General features: G+C 37.8%; 1 protein-coding gene across 1 annotated transcript in view; it reads right to left on the reverse strand.

The window, feature by feature from the left end:
- Positions 1 to 959: 959 nt before the first annotated feature.
- The window catches only part of MED13 (mediator complex subunit 13), a 101,050-nt gene continuing 82,178 nt past the window's right edge, over positions 960 to 19,831 (reverse strand). Inside the window, exons 24-30 of the mRNA XM_012648447.1 lie at positions 18,945 to 19,087; positions 18,017 to 18,175; positions 17,716 to 17,901; positions 15,150 to 15,298; positions 6,605 to 6,778; positions 3,514 to 3,614; positions 960 to 3,165 (exon numbers count right to left, since the gene is read on the reverse strand). Of these exons, the coding sequence (XP_012503901.1) occupies positions 3,033 to 3,165; positions 3,514 to 3,614; positions 6,605 to 6,778; positions 15,150 to 15,298; positions 17,716 to 17,901; positions 18,017 to 18,175; positions 18,945 to 19,087 (1,045 nt within the window). The 3' untranslated portion in view covers positions 960 to 3,032. The remainder of the gene's footprint in view (positions 3,166 to 3,513; positions 3,615 to 6,604; positions 6,779 to 15,149; positions 15,299 to 17,715; positions 17,902 to 18,016; positions 18,176 to 18,944; positions 19,088 to 19,831) is intronic.

Raw genomic sequence — 19,831 nt, forward strand, 5'->3', positions numbered from 1 at the left:
AAAATTACCTCAGAAGGTAAATATGAAGATGAAAGGAAAGTATTTTAATACAGTAATCTGTGCCATACTGACGATTGAGTACGAATACAGCTGAGGATAGTTGACTAAGTAGTAAGAGCTTAATTTTAGTGGTTTAAGAAAAGTTTAGAAATATTTAAAAATTACAGCTACTTTAAAATTTAAGGATTACATATAAGTACACTTGGTGGCCTTCTGGCCAAACAATAAGGTGTACAGAAATTTATTCATACAGTGTTAATTCACAGTCCTGATAACTGAATGGCTTGCATAAGAAAGGTATGGCTAGATGTTTCTCACTGGCTGGAAGCAGACATTATATAATTAATCTTTTTAAATGCCAAAATACTGAACTTCCACCCTGTTTTATAATGGATAACTGCACAAAAAACAGACATTAGCACTGTAACAAAGAAGTCAAGGTGTTGGTAATCCACTGCTATAAAGTATAATATTTTGCTTAACTATTTAAATAAAACAAAACTACCTATACTCGTCTGTGACAGTATATTAGTAAGTCAGATCCATCATCCTGCACAAAACGCTTAATTTCTTTTCTGAAATAAGTCTAATGACCTTTTCTAATGGCTATTTAATATCTTTCTATTTGAGTGTTGAACTGAAGGGAAGAAAAAAAAAACTCTTATCAGTAAATCCTGTGTATTTGGGAACTATTCCCTGATTCCCAGATAAAAAAGAATTATATACTGGGTTCCCTCCTTATGGCTCCATATAAAAGAAACTATCAGGGAATGATTTTTTTAAAATCTATTTTCAAACTGAGGTGTGGTTACCATAGGTTAGTGATTTTAAGCAACTGAGAATATAGCTTTCATTTTTTTAAAGTCACTATTGAGCTAAGTATATAAAAAAGGATACTCTTTTTATAGAAATTCCAAATAAGAATCTTTTCCCTCAAATCTCAAATAAGTTTTCTTTTTAAGAAAGTACAGGACAAAACATACCAACATAATCTGTGGTGTGTTAGTATAATTTAAAAACAAATGCAGAGATGTGATCTTTAAATTTATTATCAAAATATGCTGACCATTGGGATTGCATTATAATTTTGAAGAAATGATTGAAAACTTTTGTCACCAATTGTGTTTTCTGGATAGAAAAAAACAAGACTTGCTAATGTTTTTATATACACAATTTGAAGAAGTTATATTCATAAGAAAGTGATATTTAACCTAAGCATATAGTATTTACAAAACAAATTTCAGTAAAAAAAAAAAAAACCGAATTAGAGTTTTGTAAATACAATTGATTTTGTCCTTGTAGATAATTAGTGAACATACAAATAGGAATTTTGCAAGACTGCTTCCAAGAAATATAGGTAGACTTGGCGACTGTGAATTCAAGTCAGCAATGCAAGTAGGAAGCTAACTTGGGCTCTCTTGTGAGCAGCACTGTAGAAAGGATTTTTCAAGGGGGTAAAGACTGCATAAACGCAGTTATCTTGGCATGTGCAAACAAGAAGGGGGGAAGTTGTATTGAAGGAAGGGGTGAATTAAAGTCCCTAAAATTCAAGTCCCTTCTTTAGGGAGGTGAGAACCTCCTTGGCATATGCCCTACCTTAATCTGAGCTGTGTAATAGAAAAGTACAGACTCTGGTGTTTGGGACTGCCATCTCCAAACCAAGAAAATTAAATAAATAAAAAAGGCAAAGGGAAACAGATTAAGTTTAAAAAATGGTTCTTTCACTAGTGGAATAGAGTCTGAATACCAGAATTCACTGAGAATCTATTTACACCACAGTTTGATTGCACACACACACCCATACATATGCATTCTCTCACACACATTCCCAATCTTTAATTTAAAAAAAAAAAAAAGGTCAAACAATCCAGAGTGATTGTTCTTAAAATAATTTGTAAAATGCCTAGAGCTGGGCTAAATTTCAACCTTATAGAAGATCCTGAAGATAAATTTCATAATTAATAATATTCCCATGCCTAAATGTGCCACTGCTAAAACTGAAAAAAATTTAAGCATGTAACATTAAACACCAAAATTAGTTTAAGCATTCAGTAGCAAATGTCTTTCTTGTAAAACTAAGTTTCTTTCACTGGAAATGGCCTGAAATATTAGTCATAGCCCTAAACCATAGTACAAAATATAACTGAAGAATTCTCATTTTATTCTAAGTTAAACCACCTAACAATATCACTTGTATATTGCCATCGTGTTATTCTGTAAAGGTGTGATATATAAAATGCTGTAAGACCTGGTACCTTTTCAATTTATAAACACAGTGAACTTCATTACTGTACATGTACTCTGCAACTACAGCTTAGCTGTAAATCCTCCACACACAATGGTATGGACATTATTCCCCCTCTATCCCCATTAAACTGTACATCGAGACAATACAAATTTACTGTCCCACCCACCCCCTTACAAAAAAATAATACTCTAAAAGCAACCCTACTGCAACTTTTTAATTAAGACGATTACATATATTTTAGACCAATTGCTTTAAAGCAAGAAGGCAGTATAAACCTTCTAGGAAAATTTTTATAAAAGAGGTTAAGAAATATAAGACAATTTATACATTTAAAAACTTACAATAAATAAGAGATGCAGGCAATTTTGAATACTAGATACTATAATCCAATACAAGAACATCTTGATGTTCTGAAGCCATATGTTGAAATTCATTGTTCCTCATGTTTCCTCTCCATGCTTTTAATATTCATTTAATATGACTGGGTACTATGGCTCATTACTTTTCACAAATACTGTGACTGGAAAAAAAAGGTTAATTTTTGCTACAAAAATGTTATAATACGTTTTGTATGATCAGTCATCATCCTAAAGAGTTCAGTATAGTCAATGAAAAATAGCAGGGTTATAGCCCCTCCCCACAAGTCAAAACAATATTTGTTGAAGTAATAAGAATTAGACCCCATCACAAATGACTTTCACTGAGAAGATCATTGTAACTTAATCCTGCAGCGAAATATCCTTTTTTTCATGTCCTTTTCTTGCACAGTTCTGTCACATGAAGATCACAGCATATTCATGATAAAGTTATATAACTGATTCAGCACCACAAAATGAATTGGGAGACACGAGCGTCTGTCCTGGATTGCAGGGTCACAGGTTAGCCAGGAGAGTGCATTGTACTGTTCCAAAACAAACCTGAAAAGCAAATAAATCACATAAGTCATGAATTTATTTCCAATGTAGATTATGGAAGCAGTTTTCAATTATGGCACCTAAGATTCAAAATCACCTTAAAAACAGAGTGGAAGGTATGGAATAGAGAGAGAGTCCTTGGGGAGAAAGATAACTAATTTTCCTAAAAATTATTCTCAAAAGTAGATTACTTATGTTAGAAAAGCACTTATTCTGAATGATACAACTTATCTAGAGATCTGATGGTACACAACTGTAAACTCTTGACAAATATGAGAAAAATATACAAGGATCAACGTTATATTCTTTTAAAGTTGCAGTGGCAAATCCTTAATGGTAAAAGAACTATACCTGAGGACATCTGAAGTCTGATTTGAGTCAAGTGGGTGGGAGTGTTTACTGTGAAGCAGCTCGTCAGATTGCACTGAAGGCACGTGGAGGTGCAAAGAGGCCTAAAAAGGTAACATAGTCAGTCAGCCAAAAGGAAAAAAGTCTGTTGTTTAGTTTTCCCTTATTCTCCCAATGTATCTTCATTGATGGAACAAATTTTAGTCCTACGTTATGAGTGAGAGCCACTATAAAAATGCTTGTTCTCTTTGCTTAACTCATTCATTACAGAAGTAATTTTTAAGGGCAAAACTTATTGAATCTTCCTATTTCCTTTTCTATAGCTTTATTGTTTTTGATACCAAAGAATCCTTTTAAAACTGGATAAACTGAGAAACTTGTGTACAGTATGTTCCTAGCTTACACAAAACTTAAGACTATGCAGACATACCTAAGTCTAGCACAGAAAAAGTAACAGGAATAAGCATACGTAAACATTTTACTTACAACACTATTACTCTTAAACCAAGCTACATTTGACTGAATTGTGAACACTCTAAATAATGCAGTGCACAGAGGCTTTCTTTTTGCCCAATTTCATAATAGAAGCTTGGTAACAACTGGCACACCTATTTAGGGATAGCAATGAATAGTGAGAGAAAGGAATGTGCTGCTCTACATGTCAATTACATAAAATGAACCATTTTGTTTATAAGTCAATATGTATAATAGTGTTAGAAAGCTGCGACAAGACAATGGTGGTGTCCACTACAGAAACTCTTGGTACATTTTATTCTACACACTGTAAAAGGTACTATTTTATATTTAGGTGTTCTATTACAATATATGTATAGATTCTTGGGTCATACATTCAGGAACATAACCAAAGATATGTATATTTGAGGTGTCTGTAAATTTCTGTTTTATGAGTTATAAACAAAAGCCTCACATTGCAGATCACTACAAATTTAAATACAATTAGTACCAGTTCTCTAATTGCTATGATAAAAAGATTTTTAACCATCTAGGTTACAATCCACTATTTTTCCAAGCAAAGAGAAACACACAAGTGGTTTATTGCCTATAGTATGGAAATAAAATGGGATATATGAAAAAAAAAAAGGTGAACAGAATTATGGTAAGTTATGCCTTACCTGGTAATTCAGAACCAGAAGTCCTAATCTTGTTACACTGTATCTGAGGGTGAATGCCCACTTTACACTATCCTCTCTGCAAATAAATATTGAGTAGAAAAGAATCTGGATAGTCCCTTGGACTTTTTGTAAAGTAGTGTTTCCTTAAAAAACGTGCCCTGAAATACTAAGGTAATAAACTATTAATAGGTGTTACACAATCCTTTTCTTGTGTATTAAAATAAGTTTAAGAAATGCTAGGTAAACAATCTTATTTACTGCTGTTTTTCAGAGCCTTTAGTGTGCATACATGTATTGTGACTACAAAAGGGGACAGATAGTATGTGCTGCACTTCCCAAGGGACCAAAGAACACTTTGTTTTTTTGGAGGTTCCAAGGACTACTATTCTGCAGAAAATCCCTTGAAAATATGTTCTTGTAATGAGATCTGTATAGACCACTGCACATATATTGCAAGGGAAGAAAAGTTATATGATAAAACTAATTATTACATTGGATGACACTCTTTAAATATATTATCTCGTTAACAGTCAATTCAGATCTCCAAATGTTGTATTCTTTATGAATGTGCTACAGAAGTCCATTGTTTAACTTCAAATGTCATTAACTCAATGGGATGTGGTCTAAGGATATCAAGATTTAATAGCAACAGGCTTAAAAGATAGCAAGAAACCTATTTGTCTTGTACTCACTAAAATATAACCCTAAGAAACTAAAGCATACTATCCAACTTTTATCCTAACAAATAAAAATTGGTTAGCAAATATTTAAATTAGCATGACTTATGGAATAAAAACTCGACTTCTGGTGCGTTTACATAAGAATAAGTGAGTCAGATCTGAATTTGTTATTTTGGAACAGTAATAGCAGCAGCAGCAGCAATAAATTCTGTATAGGGCTTTCACATTTCATTTTATTTTACCACTTTATGATTTATCTTGACTTCAGTTATATCACTTACTGATGAATTTGTTTTAATAAATCACTACAGATCTGAGAATCTCATCACTGTACTTAAAAACCACTCAAGAATTTTAACACAGCAATTTACACAAAGCTAGAAAGATTTTTTTTAAGAAGGTAGTAAATAAAACTAAAAACAAATACTATTACTAAAATTATCAATCTTTTCTTGAGGCCAGGAGTTCAAGACCAGCCTGGGTAACAGAGTGAGACCCCCATGCTACAAAAAATAAGAAACTTAGCCAGGTGTGGTGGTGCACGCCTGAAGTCTAATCTACTCAGGAGGCTGAGGTGGGAAGATCGCTTGAGCCCAGGAGTTTGAGGTTACAGCAAGCTACTGTGATTGCACCACTGTATTTCACCCTGGGCAACAGAGCAAAACCCTGTCTCAAAGAAAAAAAAACGACTTTTTTTTAAACCCAAACTTTTAATCCGCAAAATAATGCCGCATAATGGCAGTAGCAGTGCAGTATGATGTAATTCAAAAAATAACATAATAATCATTAAAAGATCCAGGTTTTAGTCTTGAGTCTACTACCAATTTATGATTTTAGACAGGTGTTTTTCTCAACTTAAATATACTCACGTAAAAAATGAGAAGATTAGACTAGAGGTAATATGTAAGGTTTGCCTCAGCTCTAAACTTTCATATGTGCAGTTGAAAATACAGATTGAGCATCCCAAATTCAAAAAAATCCAAAATCTGAAACACTTCTGGTCCAAGCATTTCAGATAAGAATACTCAACCAATACTAAGAGCAAGGGCCCCAGGAGTTTGACTTAAGAATAATCAAGTGCAATCTTAATAAAATTTAAAAATTACAGTTGTTTTATAATTAGATAATTCTCTTTGTGATGTTGTCTAGAGTCACAAGTGGTAATGCATTTAAGAACAAAGAACTTAGACAAGCTGTAAGACTTCAAAAAGCCACATATACTTCTCAGGATTTAAGTCCTCAATTAGGCTTATTTAGGAACTAGCATAGAAGTAGCAATACCTTAAGAAAAAGGGGACACTGATATTGTGCTTGAGGACATGCTGACCAGAACCAGTCAGGTAATGGACCCGCTTTGGCAGTTGATACAAAGTAACCAAGGGCCAATGGTTGCTGAAGAATATTAGTTACTTCATCATGAGATTCTGTTGAAAGTAGTCGATCAGTACCCTGACCCTTAAAAAGACAAAATTAAAATGTATTAGTTCATTTGGTATAGCTATGCACCTGATATAAATACAGAATGGTTATAGCAAATAGTCTCATTACTTTATGATAGCAATGTAACAAAATACTGACAGATATTGAAAAAAATCAATTGCTATGTACGTTACGAGTATTATAATTAGTCATAGCATTAAAAGAATGAGTTTTAAGAGTTGCATGAGGAAATGAATATGCCAGCTGTTTAACAAGTTTGTATTATGCCAAGCCCATGGGGTGTGTGTGTGTGTGTGTGTGTGTGTGTGTAAACCTTTGCAGCTGAGTGAAAAACACAGTATGTTCAATGAAATTTCTAACTTTTTTAATATTCCCCCAATGAATTCCTGAAAATCATACTGCAGTCTAAAAGGTGGCTTCAATTTAGCTCTGTTCATCTAGCACTATCTATAAAATGAAATTGATAGTGTTTGGAAAGCATTATCGCAACAAAAAGGAATGATTACTAAGTGATGTTCACTTCCTTTGGATTAGTTAATGTATTTCTTGGTATTTAGATAAATAGATAAAATATTTATTACATCATTACCTATAACAGAAAAAAATATCTGAATGTTCAATATTTTGGGAATGATATAACAAATTATGGTATAGCAAAAGTGCAATATTAAAATCTAATTATACTTATAAGTTGCAATATAAACATGTGGAAGGAAGGTAATTTGCTAAAAGCAATAATGGTTTTGTTAGGGAGGTGGGATTATTGGTGCTTTTCCATATGTATATACACACATATATATTTATTTATTTCAGTAATCTCATTTGTTTGCAGTCAAAAGGGGAAGGAAGGGATGCAAGGTAAGATTGGACAAAGATTCTTTCCTACTAAATTTTTTTTCATTTATTTTTTATTTGTATTTATTCATGGAGTACAAGTAGAATTTTGCTGCCTTGATATATTGCAATGTGGTAAAGTCAGGGCCTTCAGCACATCTATCACTGGAGCAACACACAATGTACCTAACACACAACCTCCCATCATTCAACCCCACCCCACTGCTCCGAGTCGCCACTGTCCAACATTCTAAACTCTGCTTCCAAGTGTACATATTATTTAGCTCTCCCTTGTAAGTGAGAACATGCAGTATTTGTGTCTGAGTTGTTTCACTTAAGATAATGGCCTTCAGTTCCATCAATGTTGCTGTACAAGACATGATTTCATTCTTTTTTATGGCTGAATAGTATTCCATTGTGTATACATACCATATTTTCTTTATCCAGTCCTCCTTTGATAGACACTTAGGTTAATTCCTTGTCTTTGCTACTCTGAATAGTGCTATAATAAGCATGAGTGCAGGTATCTTTTTTATATATAAATTTCTTTTCCTTTAGGTAGATACCAAGTATTGGGACTGCTGGATTGTATGATAGTTCTATTTTCAGTTCTTTGAGAAATCTCCATACTGTTTTCAATAGAGGTTGCACTAATTTACATTCCCACCAGTGTATAAGAGTTCCCTCTTCTCTGCATTCTCGCCAACACGTTAGTTTTTGTTTTTATTCGTAGCCATTCTGATTGGTGTAAAATGATATCTCATTGTTTTAATTTGCATTTCTCTGATGATTAGTGATGTTGAACATTTTTTCATATGCTTCTTGCTCATTTGTCTTCTTTTGAAAAATGTCTATACATGCCCTTAGCCCACTTTTTTTTTTGACAAGGAAAGAGGAGTTTATTAATTTGCCGGCAAATAAGGACGTTGGCAGACTCCTGTCTCAAAGTACCAACATCTTGTTTCTGAGCAGAAGTACAGAGTTTTTATTAAAAGGTTCTAATTAATCCCATAATCCCATCTTCGGCTAAGACAATCTAGTGATCTCCACCCAGACAATCTCCTTGAGCCATCTCCTGTGGGACAAAAAGGACACTCTCTTGCTCCTCTCAACCACTGGCCTGAGGCAGGGATGTAGGTTTTAGTTCTCAAAAAAAGGTGAGGGGGTTTTGAAGAGATAGAAAGCATTTTTACCCCTTTTCAGGCCATTCTCTCTGTTACATATGCCCCACTGTCAATTTTACTCTTCCATATTGATGGGAGGAGGGGCAACGTAGTCATCAAGCTACTTCCTGCTGATTTGGGGCAATGTTTTAGATGGAAGGTATAGATTATCAGGTGAAAAAGGGCATAAGCAATAACTACAACTGTGAGGACTGACAAGGTGAAGTGGACAGCTGCCTTGCACACAATGTCCAATACAGGGTTAGAAAAGAAACATGGGACCTCTAAGTGCAGAGCTATTATTAATAGTTGTACCCTGTAAGTCATCCAAGAGATCAGCTTCTGCAGATTCAGAAATCGTGTACAGAAATACTTGTACCAAACGAGGTTTAGGATAACACACCCAGCAGCAAGACAGAGCAACAGAAGAGGTGAAATCCTCACTATGGAGTTGTCTCTCTATCCTATAGATAGAATCAAAAACTATTAGTAAAAATATCAACATTTTCATTTTTTTTTTCTTTTTCTTAAGTAGATACTTTAGATCACTTAAGGCTAGACCCTCCACTGGGGGCTGTACCTCCTTACTTTGGTATGATGGACCCAAGTTTTCACTTCTGACAATTTCAATGAGGTGTGAGTTGTTAGAGGCACTTCATAGGGTCCCTTCCACTTTTGAGGGACCTGAAAGAGGCAAACTCATGCACAGCGGTTAGCATCTGACGCACTCATTTGACATATTGCATTACTCTATTTTCTTTTACTGATGATTATGTTACCACACTTACCTCAGGGTGCTAGGAATGGTCTCTCATAAAGTATTTCTTAGGGGCTTAACTTAAGCCTGCTTCTAAAGGGCTACCCTTATCCAGAGGAGGGCAAGTGGCAATACCTTATCCCACTTTAGGTGGGTTCCACGTAATTTCCATTCTAGAAATAGGGCTTTGTTTATTTACTTGCTGGGTTCTCTCCGCTACAAAGGAGGGTTCATTACCACTCTGTATGGAGGAAAGGAACCTATGAACATTTTGATGATCTGTAGGATCACTGAGTCCACTGTCTTCAGCTTTTTGGAGAAACAGTTCACGAGGTTCCCACTGGGGGTCCACTCGAAGAAGTTTATGGGTGACCATAGGACACTGTGTAGTAGATCCAAGTGTAGACAGTGGGAAGTAAAATTCCCCCAGTGGGCACTGCCGTGGAGTAGCCAAATGCGGTGATACCTTGAGCTGTCGAGCTGTTTCTGTAGCTGTCTGCCCACAACTTCCAACGCCAGCATGTTATTCTCCATTTGCTTGGCCTCTTTCCTTGGACTGTTGATGCCCGTCATCCCATCGTCCTCCGAGGCCTGTTCCTGTACACATGCAAAGAACTTGGCGAAGGCCCTGTCAGCTCCTGGTAGGAGCCCTCTCAGAGTGAGTTCTTCCAGAAGGATTCTAGCAACCTCAGATGCTCCTTTCTTTCCGCCGGGTAGGACAAGCCTCTTATCCAGCCTGAAAGGTATCTACCAATACAAGTGTAGGCATCTGAGTGAAACTGCCAGTCATCAAAAGGGTGGACCCCCACATGTTGGGGCTCCTTGTGTAGAGGATCGCCTTTCTGTCCCTGCACCCCCCAAGCATACAAACAGTTAGTTGCAGATGCAGTGCTCTCAAATAAGGTCCCACCAAATCCATCAAGGCAGCATGCTCCCAATGTGTGTATTCATGCAGATGCCTCATAAAAGGCTGAACCAAAGCTTTGGGCAGGAGACCAGTCTATGAGAATTCTGTCTCCATTTAGCTGTGCCATCCCAAATGTCAGAGCCCCAGTCTTTAGTTTTTACGGGAGTCTAAAGCTAGCCAGGGTATCAAGGCCCCAAGGAATAGATCACCTCCAGCGACCTCCTTAACTATTCTGCCAGTGTCCTGATTTCCTCTGGCAATCCCCTCAACTTTCTGGGCTAAAGTTCCAAGTGGCAGTGCCACTGCCATGATCACTGTGTATCCAAACAGCCTCCAGAAGCTCTAAACAGTCATGCTATAAAGGCTCATTTTCTTTGGCTGGCAAAAAGGGAGGCAGGGTTGAGAATAAACACAGTCTTTAATAACTTCTCATAAGTAGCTGTACTGCCCAGAGGCAAAGAGGCCATCCTCTCACAATGCTGTTCAGTGGCTTTGAGAAGTATATCACTGTCCATGGGATGGATGTCTCACCAGTATCTATACTAAGACTCCAAGGCTCATTCTTTGTTTTTCATATTATTTAAATTCTTTCTGTGAGTCAGACAACCCCAAAGCAGGGACAATCATAAGAGTCTGTTTTAGTTTTCCAAAGGCATTTTGACAGCTCATGATCCAGATCAGGGGCTCAACATCTGTCCCTTTAAAGGTTCCATATAAGGGCTTTGCCATCAGTCCAAAGTCTGGGATTCAGATACGGCAACATCCTGCCATTCTTAAGGACGTTAAATAAGTAACCTGTTGTTTGTAAATCTGTCCAATTGCAGGTTTCACAAGCCCCCCACTAAGCTCTCATCAAGCAGGGTAGGAGAGCCCTTTTAAAGCCCCTAACACAGTCCAGCAGCACTGCAAGGCCACCCCAATCCCAGGACCCTGTCACTCAAATGCAACTGAGCAAAATATCATTAGTGGCATATAGATCCTGCACGTATCTATACTCACTGGTATAGAGAATTTAGATTCTCTCTGTACGTCCTGGGGTCCTGTCAGCCTACATAGCCTTACTCACTTTGGTAGCTTTCTTCTTGCCAATGCTGTAACAATGTGGAGGTCTGTTGAGGCCCAAACTTTAAAATGAGCTGCTCCACAATGGCAGTCTCCTGCATGTTTCACTAGGCCCTAGCATTCATCTAGCAGGAGCTTAGCAGTGCCTTCAGAGATGAGTTTCTGTTGCTTTTGGAACAAACAGCTCATGGTGCTTCTGCTGCTTGCCTAGGTCTGCCCCCAGGGCCTGCGGCAGGGAGTTGTCAGTTAACACCTGCTAACGGCTGCCTCACCACTACCTGATTTGTAGAGTGCCATGTACAACTGGTGCCAGAGGCTGGGCCACAGCAGAAAAGTGGGAGTCCACTTCTGCCCATGCAGCTTAGCACCAATCAAATCCCCACTATAAATTTGCATCTAGGGCTTTGGTGGGGAGGCATGGAGCCCTGGGCCCCCTCATTTATAAAAGTCTGCTAATCAGGTCCCCACTGTCAATTTGCACCAGGGGCTTCTATGGGGATATTTGGGTTGGGGTTAATAGTGAGGCAGGGAGCCCTCAGGCCCACTCCTTCATCATCTGAGTCATGGACTTGAAGAGACCATTTGCTTTCCTGAGGGTTTCTTGTTACCTGGAGCCCTTTGTAATTTTGGGCAGGGTTCTTTTCAATGTCCTTCTTTTTTCCAAAAGCACACTGATCATACCCCACCCTAGGATGGCCTTTCCTTTCAACTGTCTCAAAGGATCCCCGGCTGGTATAGCTAGCAGAACGTACACAGTTTTCAGTTTAAAGGCCATATTAACCAGTTTTGAAGGATTCATGCTACTTGCCTTGCCCCAGATATGGGTGCCCTCTGGCCAAATTGAGCTCCCTGCTGGGTAAAGAGATACCATTTCCGACCCTGAGTTATAACCTAATGGGCATGGGACTGAAGAATTTGTTCAGGCGGTGGCCTCCCCAGACCCTCCCATGGTGCCAAGATAGCGGGGGCAGGAGTTTTTTTGCCCTTGCTGCGCGCGGCTCAATGGTGGGCAGCATGTGCCGGTCTTCCCTGCCACCAGGCCCGCTCCCGGGCTGTGGCCCCTCCCGGAGCCTCGCCCTGCCAGCTACGGAGTTCTAGTGGATACAGGAGGATCTCATTCCTCAAAAATCTTACAAACACAGATCATTTTGGATACCATAAGCAGTGAGTTTATCTTAAGCAGAGAGCTTGAGACTCAACATTTTAACTCTATAGTGGCAGGTCAACCATTTGAGCTCTGAATTTTCCTTGATATAATTTGCCCTTTAGTAAAAATTTGTGCACAAGAATTGGCCATCCTAGAAAACCTGGCATGCCTTTGAACCTTCCCATTTATACAAATACTTGTAAGTAGAGGTGCCACAAACCAACTGCGGTACCTGAAGGGGGTCGTTTTCCTTGTCTTTCTTTATTTTTAAAGGATTTATTTTCCATTCTTCTTTGAAAGCTCATTTATCTACAAATGACAGAGTTCAGTTTCCTCTTTCAGAAAAGCACAGAAAGGCCAACTGAGATTAATTTTGGGAGGAAAAGCCAATGGAGAAGACCCTTTAGAATGCATCTCACAAATAAAAATTAGGATCCAAACAACAAACTCCTGAGAAAAGAACCAGTAGCTCAGAATAAACCAAGGACCATCAACCACCACTTTCCTCACATTCCATACAAGTGGTATCACAATAATCTTTAGACATAGGTACAAAAATTTACCAGACAAAAGCTCACAATCAAACACAAACAATATAGGGAACTCCCAACACAAACAATCTAAAATGCCACAGCCTATCAATCAAATGGGAATTTTCATTTAACAGCCACTCCCCCTCATACTCCAGCATATACACTTGTTAACCATTCGGCCAAAGTTTTTCCCAAGGGACCTTGAGATGGAGCTTCCTTATGTTGCAACAAAACTCACGAATAACAAGCAGACAATACAGGGCATACAAACATGACAGGATCTATCAAACAAATGGGAATCCAAAGGGGACAAAGACCACCCCAAATGGCACCTGAGACAGCGCTCTTACCCATGAAGACCCATGGCTTTGACCCAGGGATGCTCCCTGCCTCTTCCAGCAGTTGTGGGGTGCCATTCCATTGGGGCACCAATGGGCCGACCCAGGGATGCCAAATTTTGTTACTGAAAGTTCAACACTTGTCCCTGAGGCCACATCAGAACAAGGACAAGTGGTTTCGGGAGAAGGAAAAAGTAGTTTATTAATTTGTCCGCAAATGAGGAGATTGGTAGACTCCCCTCTCAAAGTACCAATGTCCTATTTAGCATACTTTTTAATGGGATTGTTTGGGGTTTTTCTGTTCAGCTATTTTGAGTTCCTTGGAAATTCTGGCTATTAGTCCCCTGTGGTTGCAAATATTTTCTCACATTCCACAGGTTGTCTGTTCACCCTGTTGATTATTTCTTTTGCTGCACAGAAGCTTTGTAGGTTAATTAAGTCCCATTTGTCTATTTTTGTTTTTGTTGCCTGTGCTTTTGAAGTCTTAGTCATGAATTTGTTGCCTACACCAATGTCAAAAATAGTTTTCCCTAGGTTTTTCTTCGAGTATATTTATAGCTTCAGGTCTTAATTCAACTCTTTAATCCATCTTGAGTTGATTTTTGTACATGGTGAGAGATAGGTGTCCAGTTTCATTCTTCTGCATATGGCAATCCAATTTTCACGGCACCATGTGTTGAAAAGAGTGTCCTTCCCCCAGTGTATGTTTTTGTACACTTTGTCAAAGATCAGCTAGCTGTATGTGGCTTTGTTTCTTTCTTCCCCACTTTAAAAAGGTAAATTCTAAACATATACATACTATATTCATCAAATAATCACTATACATAATTTCACGCAAATAAAAATGTGTTATTCAATGAAGCCCAATTAATTTCTTTTGTTTGATTAATTGTTTTTGAGACATGGTCTTCCTCTGCTGCCCAGGTTAGAGTATAGTGTTATCGTCACAGCTCACTGCAACCTCAAACTCCTGGGCTCGAGCAATTCTCCTGCCTCAGCCTCCTGAGTAGCTGGGACTACAGGTGCGTGCCACAACGCCCAGCTAAATTTTCTAATTTTTTGTAGAGACGGGGTCTTGCTTTTGCTCAGGCTGGTCTTGAACTCCTGGCCTTAAGCGATCCTCCCGCCTTGGCCTCCCAAAGTGCCAGGATTACCATGCCTGGTCCCAGTTAGTTTTTATTTCAAATAGAAGAACAGGACAGCCTGCTTTCATAACTGCTAAAAATAAAAAAGGGAAGTGGGTGGTCAGTGTTTTATATGTGCTTATGAGAAAATTAGTATTTTTATTACGTTCCTTGTAACGGCCCTGGTAAGAATGACAGCTCTTAGAGCCATATGATTCTCAAAGATACTGTAATCCTTTACCTGAGTAAAAGCTATTGTGAAGTGACACGAAAACTACAAAAGGAGGACTAATGCCAAGTAGTCTAGCAAATATGGATTCAGGGAAAGCAGAGCCTTAGAGACTCTCTTAAGAATATACACTTCAAAATATTGATGTCTATGAGGCATAAGTGCATGAATGTATTATTAATCTCACCTCCTGCTAATTTCTAAGGAAAAAATATTGTTCTATGTCATATATTAATCTATTACTAAGTTAATGAATGACTTTAGATAAACTGAACTTTCATAACAGGGTTACCTTGCCAGCATCACCTCCATGGGGGTAATGAGATCCTGGAGAATGTACAGGAGACCCAGTTGGAGATGCAGGAAGGATATTAATGATATCAGGGTCAAGATCATCTCCTGTGTCTAACAAATCAAAGATAACCATTCCATCTGCTCCATCTAAACCAGGAGAAAGAAAAGAAATTAAATATTCCATTTTCCATACCTTATGGTCATTTACCAAAAAAGGTTAAAAAAATGAATAAATTTTAACCAAAATGGGTTAATTTAACCAACATTTACTGAGCGTCTACCATGTGCAAGTACTGTTAAAGGCCATATAAATAATCATGCATAAACAAGCATGTGGTAGTCTAAATAATGGCCCCCCCCAAAGATGTCCACATCCTAATCACAGGAATCCATGAATATGTTACCATAAAGGACTTTGCAGATATGATCAAGCTAAGGATCCTGAGATGGGGAGATTATTCTGGATTATCCAGATGGTTCCAATGTAATCACAGGGGTCCTAATAAGAGGGAGGCAGTAGGGTTAGAGTCAATGAAGGAAATGTGATGATACTACAATGCTGGCATTCAAGATGGAGGAAGCAGCCTGAGCCAAAGTATGCAGGTGGCCTCTAAAAGCTGGCAAAGGTAAAAGAACAGATTTTCCCTTAGAGCCTTCAGAAGGAATCAACCTTGCTAACACCTTGACGTTAGCCCAGGGAGACTGATTTTGGACTTCTGACTTTCAAACTGTAAGATAATAAATGTATGTTGTTTTAAGCCACTAAATGTGTAATCCTTTGTTACAGCAGCAACAGAAAACTAATACAAAGCAAACATGGTATGTATGAAATGAAAATCTGTTTAAAATGGATCTATAGTAGTCCTCCCTTTATCTACAAGGGATCCCCCACTTCAGAGATGCCTGAAACTGTGGGGAGTAGCAAACTCCATAAATATTATGTTTTTTCCTAATCATAAATACCTATAATAAAGTTTAATTTATAAATTAGGCAGACTAAGAGATTAAAAACAAAAATAATAAAATAGAACAATTATAATGATGTACTGTAATAAAAGTTATGTGGATGTGGTCTGTCTCTTTCTCGCTCTCATAATATCTTATTGTACTGAATCATCAGTAATTGAAACCACGGAAAGCAAAACTACAGATAAGGGAGGATTACTGTATTTATAATTAATACCCTATCCTTTATTTATTAAATAAAATATTCACGTTGTATAACACACTAAAAGAAGAGAGAATAAGATCCAGACTTGTAATTTTAGAGAGGTGACATTTTCTAAGGTAGCTCAGAGTAACAAGAGAATGTCATTTATTTTTTCTTTTACTAAAGAGAAATCTATAAATTCACCCAGAAAAGTTATATCCCTATTCTGGCAGTTTATATAAATTATATTATTTTGGCGAGTCAAGATTTTTTTTTTAATTTAATTTATTTTATTTTTAGAGACAGGGTGTCACTCTGTCACCCAGGCTGAAGTGCAATGGTGCAATCATAGCTCACTGCAACTATGATCAAACTCCTGGGTTCAAGGGATCCTTCTGCCTCAGACTCCCAAGTAGCTGGGACTTCAGGTGTGTACCACGACGTCCAGTTAATTTTTTGTTTTTTGTAGAGACAGAGTCTTGCTATGTTGCCCAGGCTGGTCTCAAACGCCTGACCTCAAGCAATCTTCCCGCCTCGGCTTCCCAAAGTGCTGGGATTACAATCTTGAGCCACTAGTCTGGCTGCAAATCAAGATATAAAGAGATTTAAAATGAGTTTATATTCAGATATCTCAAAAGAAAAGCATAAACCTGTACAAATGTTTTATGGTCAACTATTACCTTTTAAAATGAGTAGAGATTTGGCCTGGCACAGTGGCTCATGCCTATTGATCGAGATCCTATCTCAAATAAAAACAAAATAACATAAAATAAAAAATAAAATAAAATAATCAAAGGTTTATGGGATAATCCAGAGGAGCCAATTCTAATATCAATAAAGGAGAAGAATGGTTGTATTAGTTTCCAGTTGCTGCTTTAGCAAATTACCATAAACTGTTGGCTAAAACAACATACATTTATTCTCTCATAGTTCTGGAGGCCAGAAGTCTGAGATCAGTTTCATTGGATTGAATTGTTAAGGTGTCTGCAAGGCTCCACACCTTAAAGACTCTAAGGGAGTATCTGTTTCCTGTCTTTTCCAGCATGGAGAACTGTATTCCTTGGCTCATGGTCCCTTCCTCCATCTTCAAAGTCAGCAGCATAGCATCTTCTTCTGACCTTGCTTTCCTCTGATTCCATCACATGGCCTTCTCTTCTTCCTTGTAAAATCAAACCTCCCTCTGCCTCCCTCCTATAAGGATACATGTTATTGTATTTAGGGCCCATCAGCACAATCCAAAACAATCTCTTCATCTCAAGATCCTTAACTTAATCACATCTGTAAAGTCCACTTTTTGTAATATAAGGTAACATTCACAGGTTTCAGGCATAGGACATGAATATGTTTTGGGGGCCATTAATCAGCCTACCAAAATGGTCAATACTTGAAAACCTTTTAGAAACAATTCACCTACCATTGTTGGGATTAAAAGCTAAATCCAAATTTTCAGTGGTGTAAGTAGCTGAAGCTACTTGCACAGAAGCAGAAGTAGGGAACACAAGTATATGAGTACATGATGTGTCCTGTGGGGTATTTAACTGAGACGTCTGCATGTTTAGAGTAGTGCTTCTTCCAAATACAGAACCAGTTGACACAGAATCTAAAGAGAGAATGAAAGACATTTTCTTTTAACGAATGAAGAATAAAATTTATATAATACTCAAAAACTTAAGTGCATGAAGAATTATATCTGATATAAACTAAAGATAGCTAACCTGGCATAATAACAAAAGAGCCTTGAGGTTCCATTGCTACCAAACAAGCACTCAAAATGCTGGGGGAGTCTGCAGCAGATATACCACACATTCTACACATGTCTTTGAGCCTTTTACTTAGAGACTGCAAGTTTCGACGACTCAGCAAACAGCTCCAATCTGTGGGTACCAATAGTAAAAAAAAAAAAAAAAAAAAATTTCAAACTAATAGCATTGTTAATACCCTGTAGAACCAAAGTTAAGACATGCATCTGGGCTAGAGTGCCATGGCATCAGCTGAGCTCACAGCAACCTCAAATTCCTGGGCTCAAGCAATCCTCCCACCTCAGCCTCCCAAGTAGCTAGGACTACAGGTACGCACACCACGCCTGGCTAAGTTTTTCTATTTTTAGGAGAGATGGCGTCTTGCTCTTGCTCAGGCTGGTCTCAAACTCCTGACCTCAAGCAATCCTCCTGCCTCGGCATCCCAGAGTGCTAGGATTACAGGCGTGAGCCATCATACCTGGTCAGATTTTTAAATTAGTGTATTCCTCAAACAGAAGTCATTATCAAGCCAAAATTTTACTACTGATGCTACTCAACATCCTTTATTCCCCCTAACTTTAGTGTATACCACATTCAATTAGTATCTGCTGAACTGAGGATGAGTTGAATAAGCTGAAAGTGGAAAAAAAATGGAAGACAACAAAGAAGAACAGTGGTAGTAACACTGACATTAAAATTAAAAAATAGTAAAATGTCCTTTTAAATTTTGAATTAAGCCATTTGTGGCCTGTCACATATGTGGTTTCCCTTTAAAAACAAAAGAAAAGTTTTACTGATAACCTTTGCATTTTATTCAGCATATATACCTAGATGTGGTCTGAACAGCATATGAATTAAGATAAAACAGAAATATAAATGCTAAATAATAAAAGCACAATTTTACCTTTCAATTCTCCATGACCAATCCTTCCTAAACGACCAATTACAACTCTCCATGGTAATGAACTCATTTGTACAAGTCCTAAGCACCACTCCCAAAGTTTCTGTAGACCAAATCTTCTAGCAGAACCTTTTTTCCGACGAGCCCTATTATATGGAATAAAGAGACAGTCATAAATATTTCTAAAATTTATATGACATTTCAAAAGAGCTCCAAATGTGAAAAATTGGTCCCTTAATTTTAATGCTTCACATTTTCACACAAGTCCTAAGGAAGAGTATAAACAAATTCATAGGTTTGGTATGCAAGTTTATGTTTTCTCAATACACATTACAATATATACTTAAAAAATTTTTAGGCCAGGCGCGGTGGCTCACACCTGTAATCCTAGCACTCTGGGAGGCCAAGGCGGGTGGACTGTTTGAGCTCAGGAGTTCGAAACCAGCCTGAGCAAGAGCGAGACCCCGTCTCTACTAAAAATAGAAAGAAATTAATCGGACAACTAAAAATATATAGAAAAAATTAGCTGGGCATGGTGGCGCATGCCTGTAGTGCCAGCTATTCGGGAAGCTGAGGCAGAAGGATTGCTTGAGCCCAGGAGTTTGAGGTTGCTGTGAGCTAGGCTGATGCCACGGCACTCTAGCCCGGGCAAAAGAGTGAGACTCTGTCTCAAAAAACAAAACAAAAAAATTTTTAAAGTGTCCATAAACCACCTCAATTCATTAGAAAACACTGTTATACACTAGCAAACTTTTTTTTAAAGAGCTAATACTTTAAGCTTTGTAGGCCAACAAGATTCTGTTGTAACAATTCAACTCTGCTGCTGTGGCATGAAAGCAGCTATAGACGATACCTAACAAACAGGAGTGATCAGATTTGGCCCATGCCTT

The sequence above is a fragment of the Propithecus coquereli genome, unplaced genomic scaffold (assembly GCF_000956105.1).
Source record: "Propithecus coquereli isolate 6110/MARCELLA unplaced genomic scaffold, Pcoq_1.0 Scaffold285, whole genome shotgun sequence".
NCBI classification, from domain to species: Eukaryota; Metazoa; Chordata; class Mammalia; order Primates; family Indriidae; genus Propithecus; species Propithecus coquereli.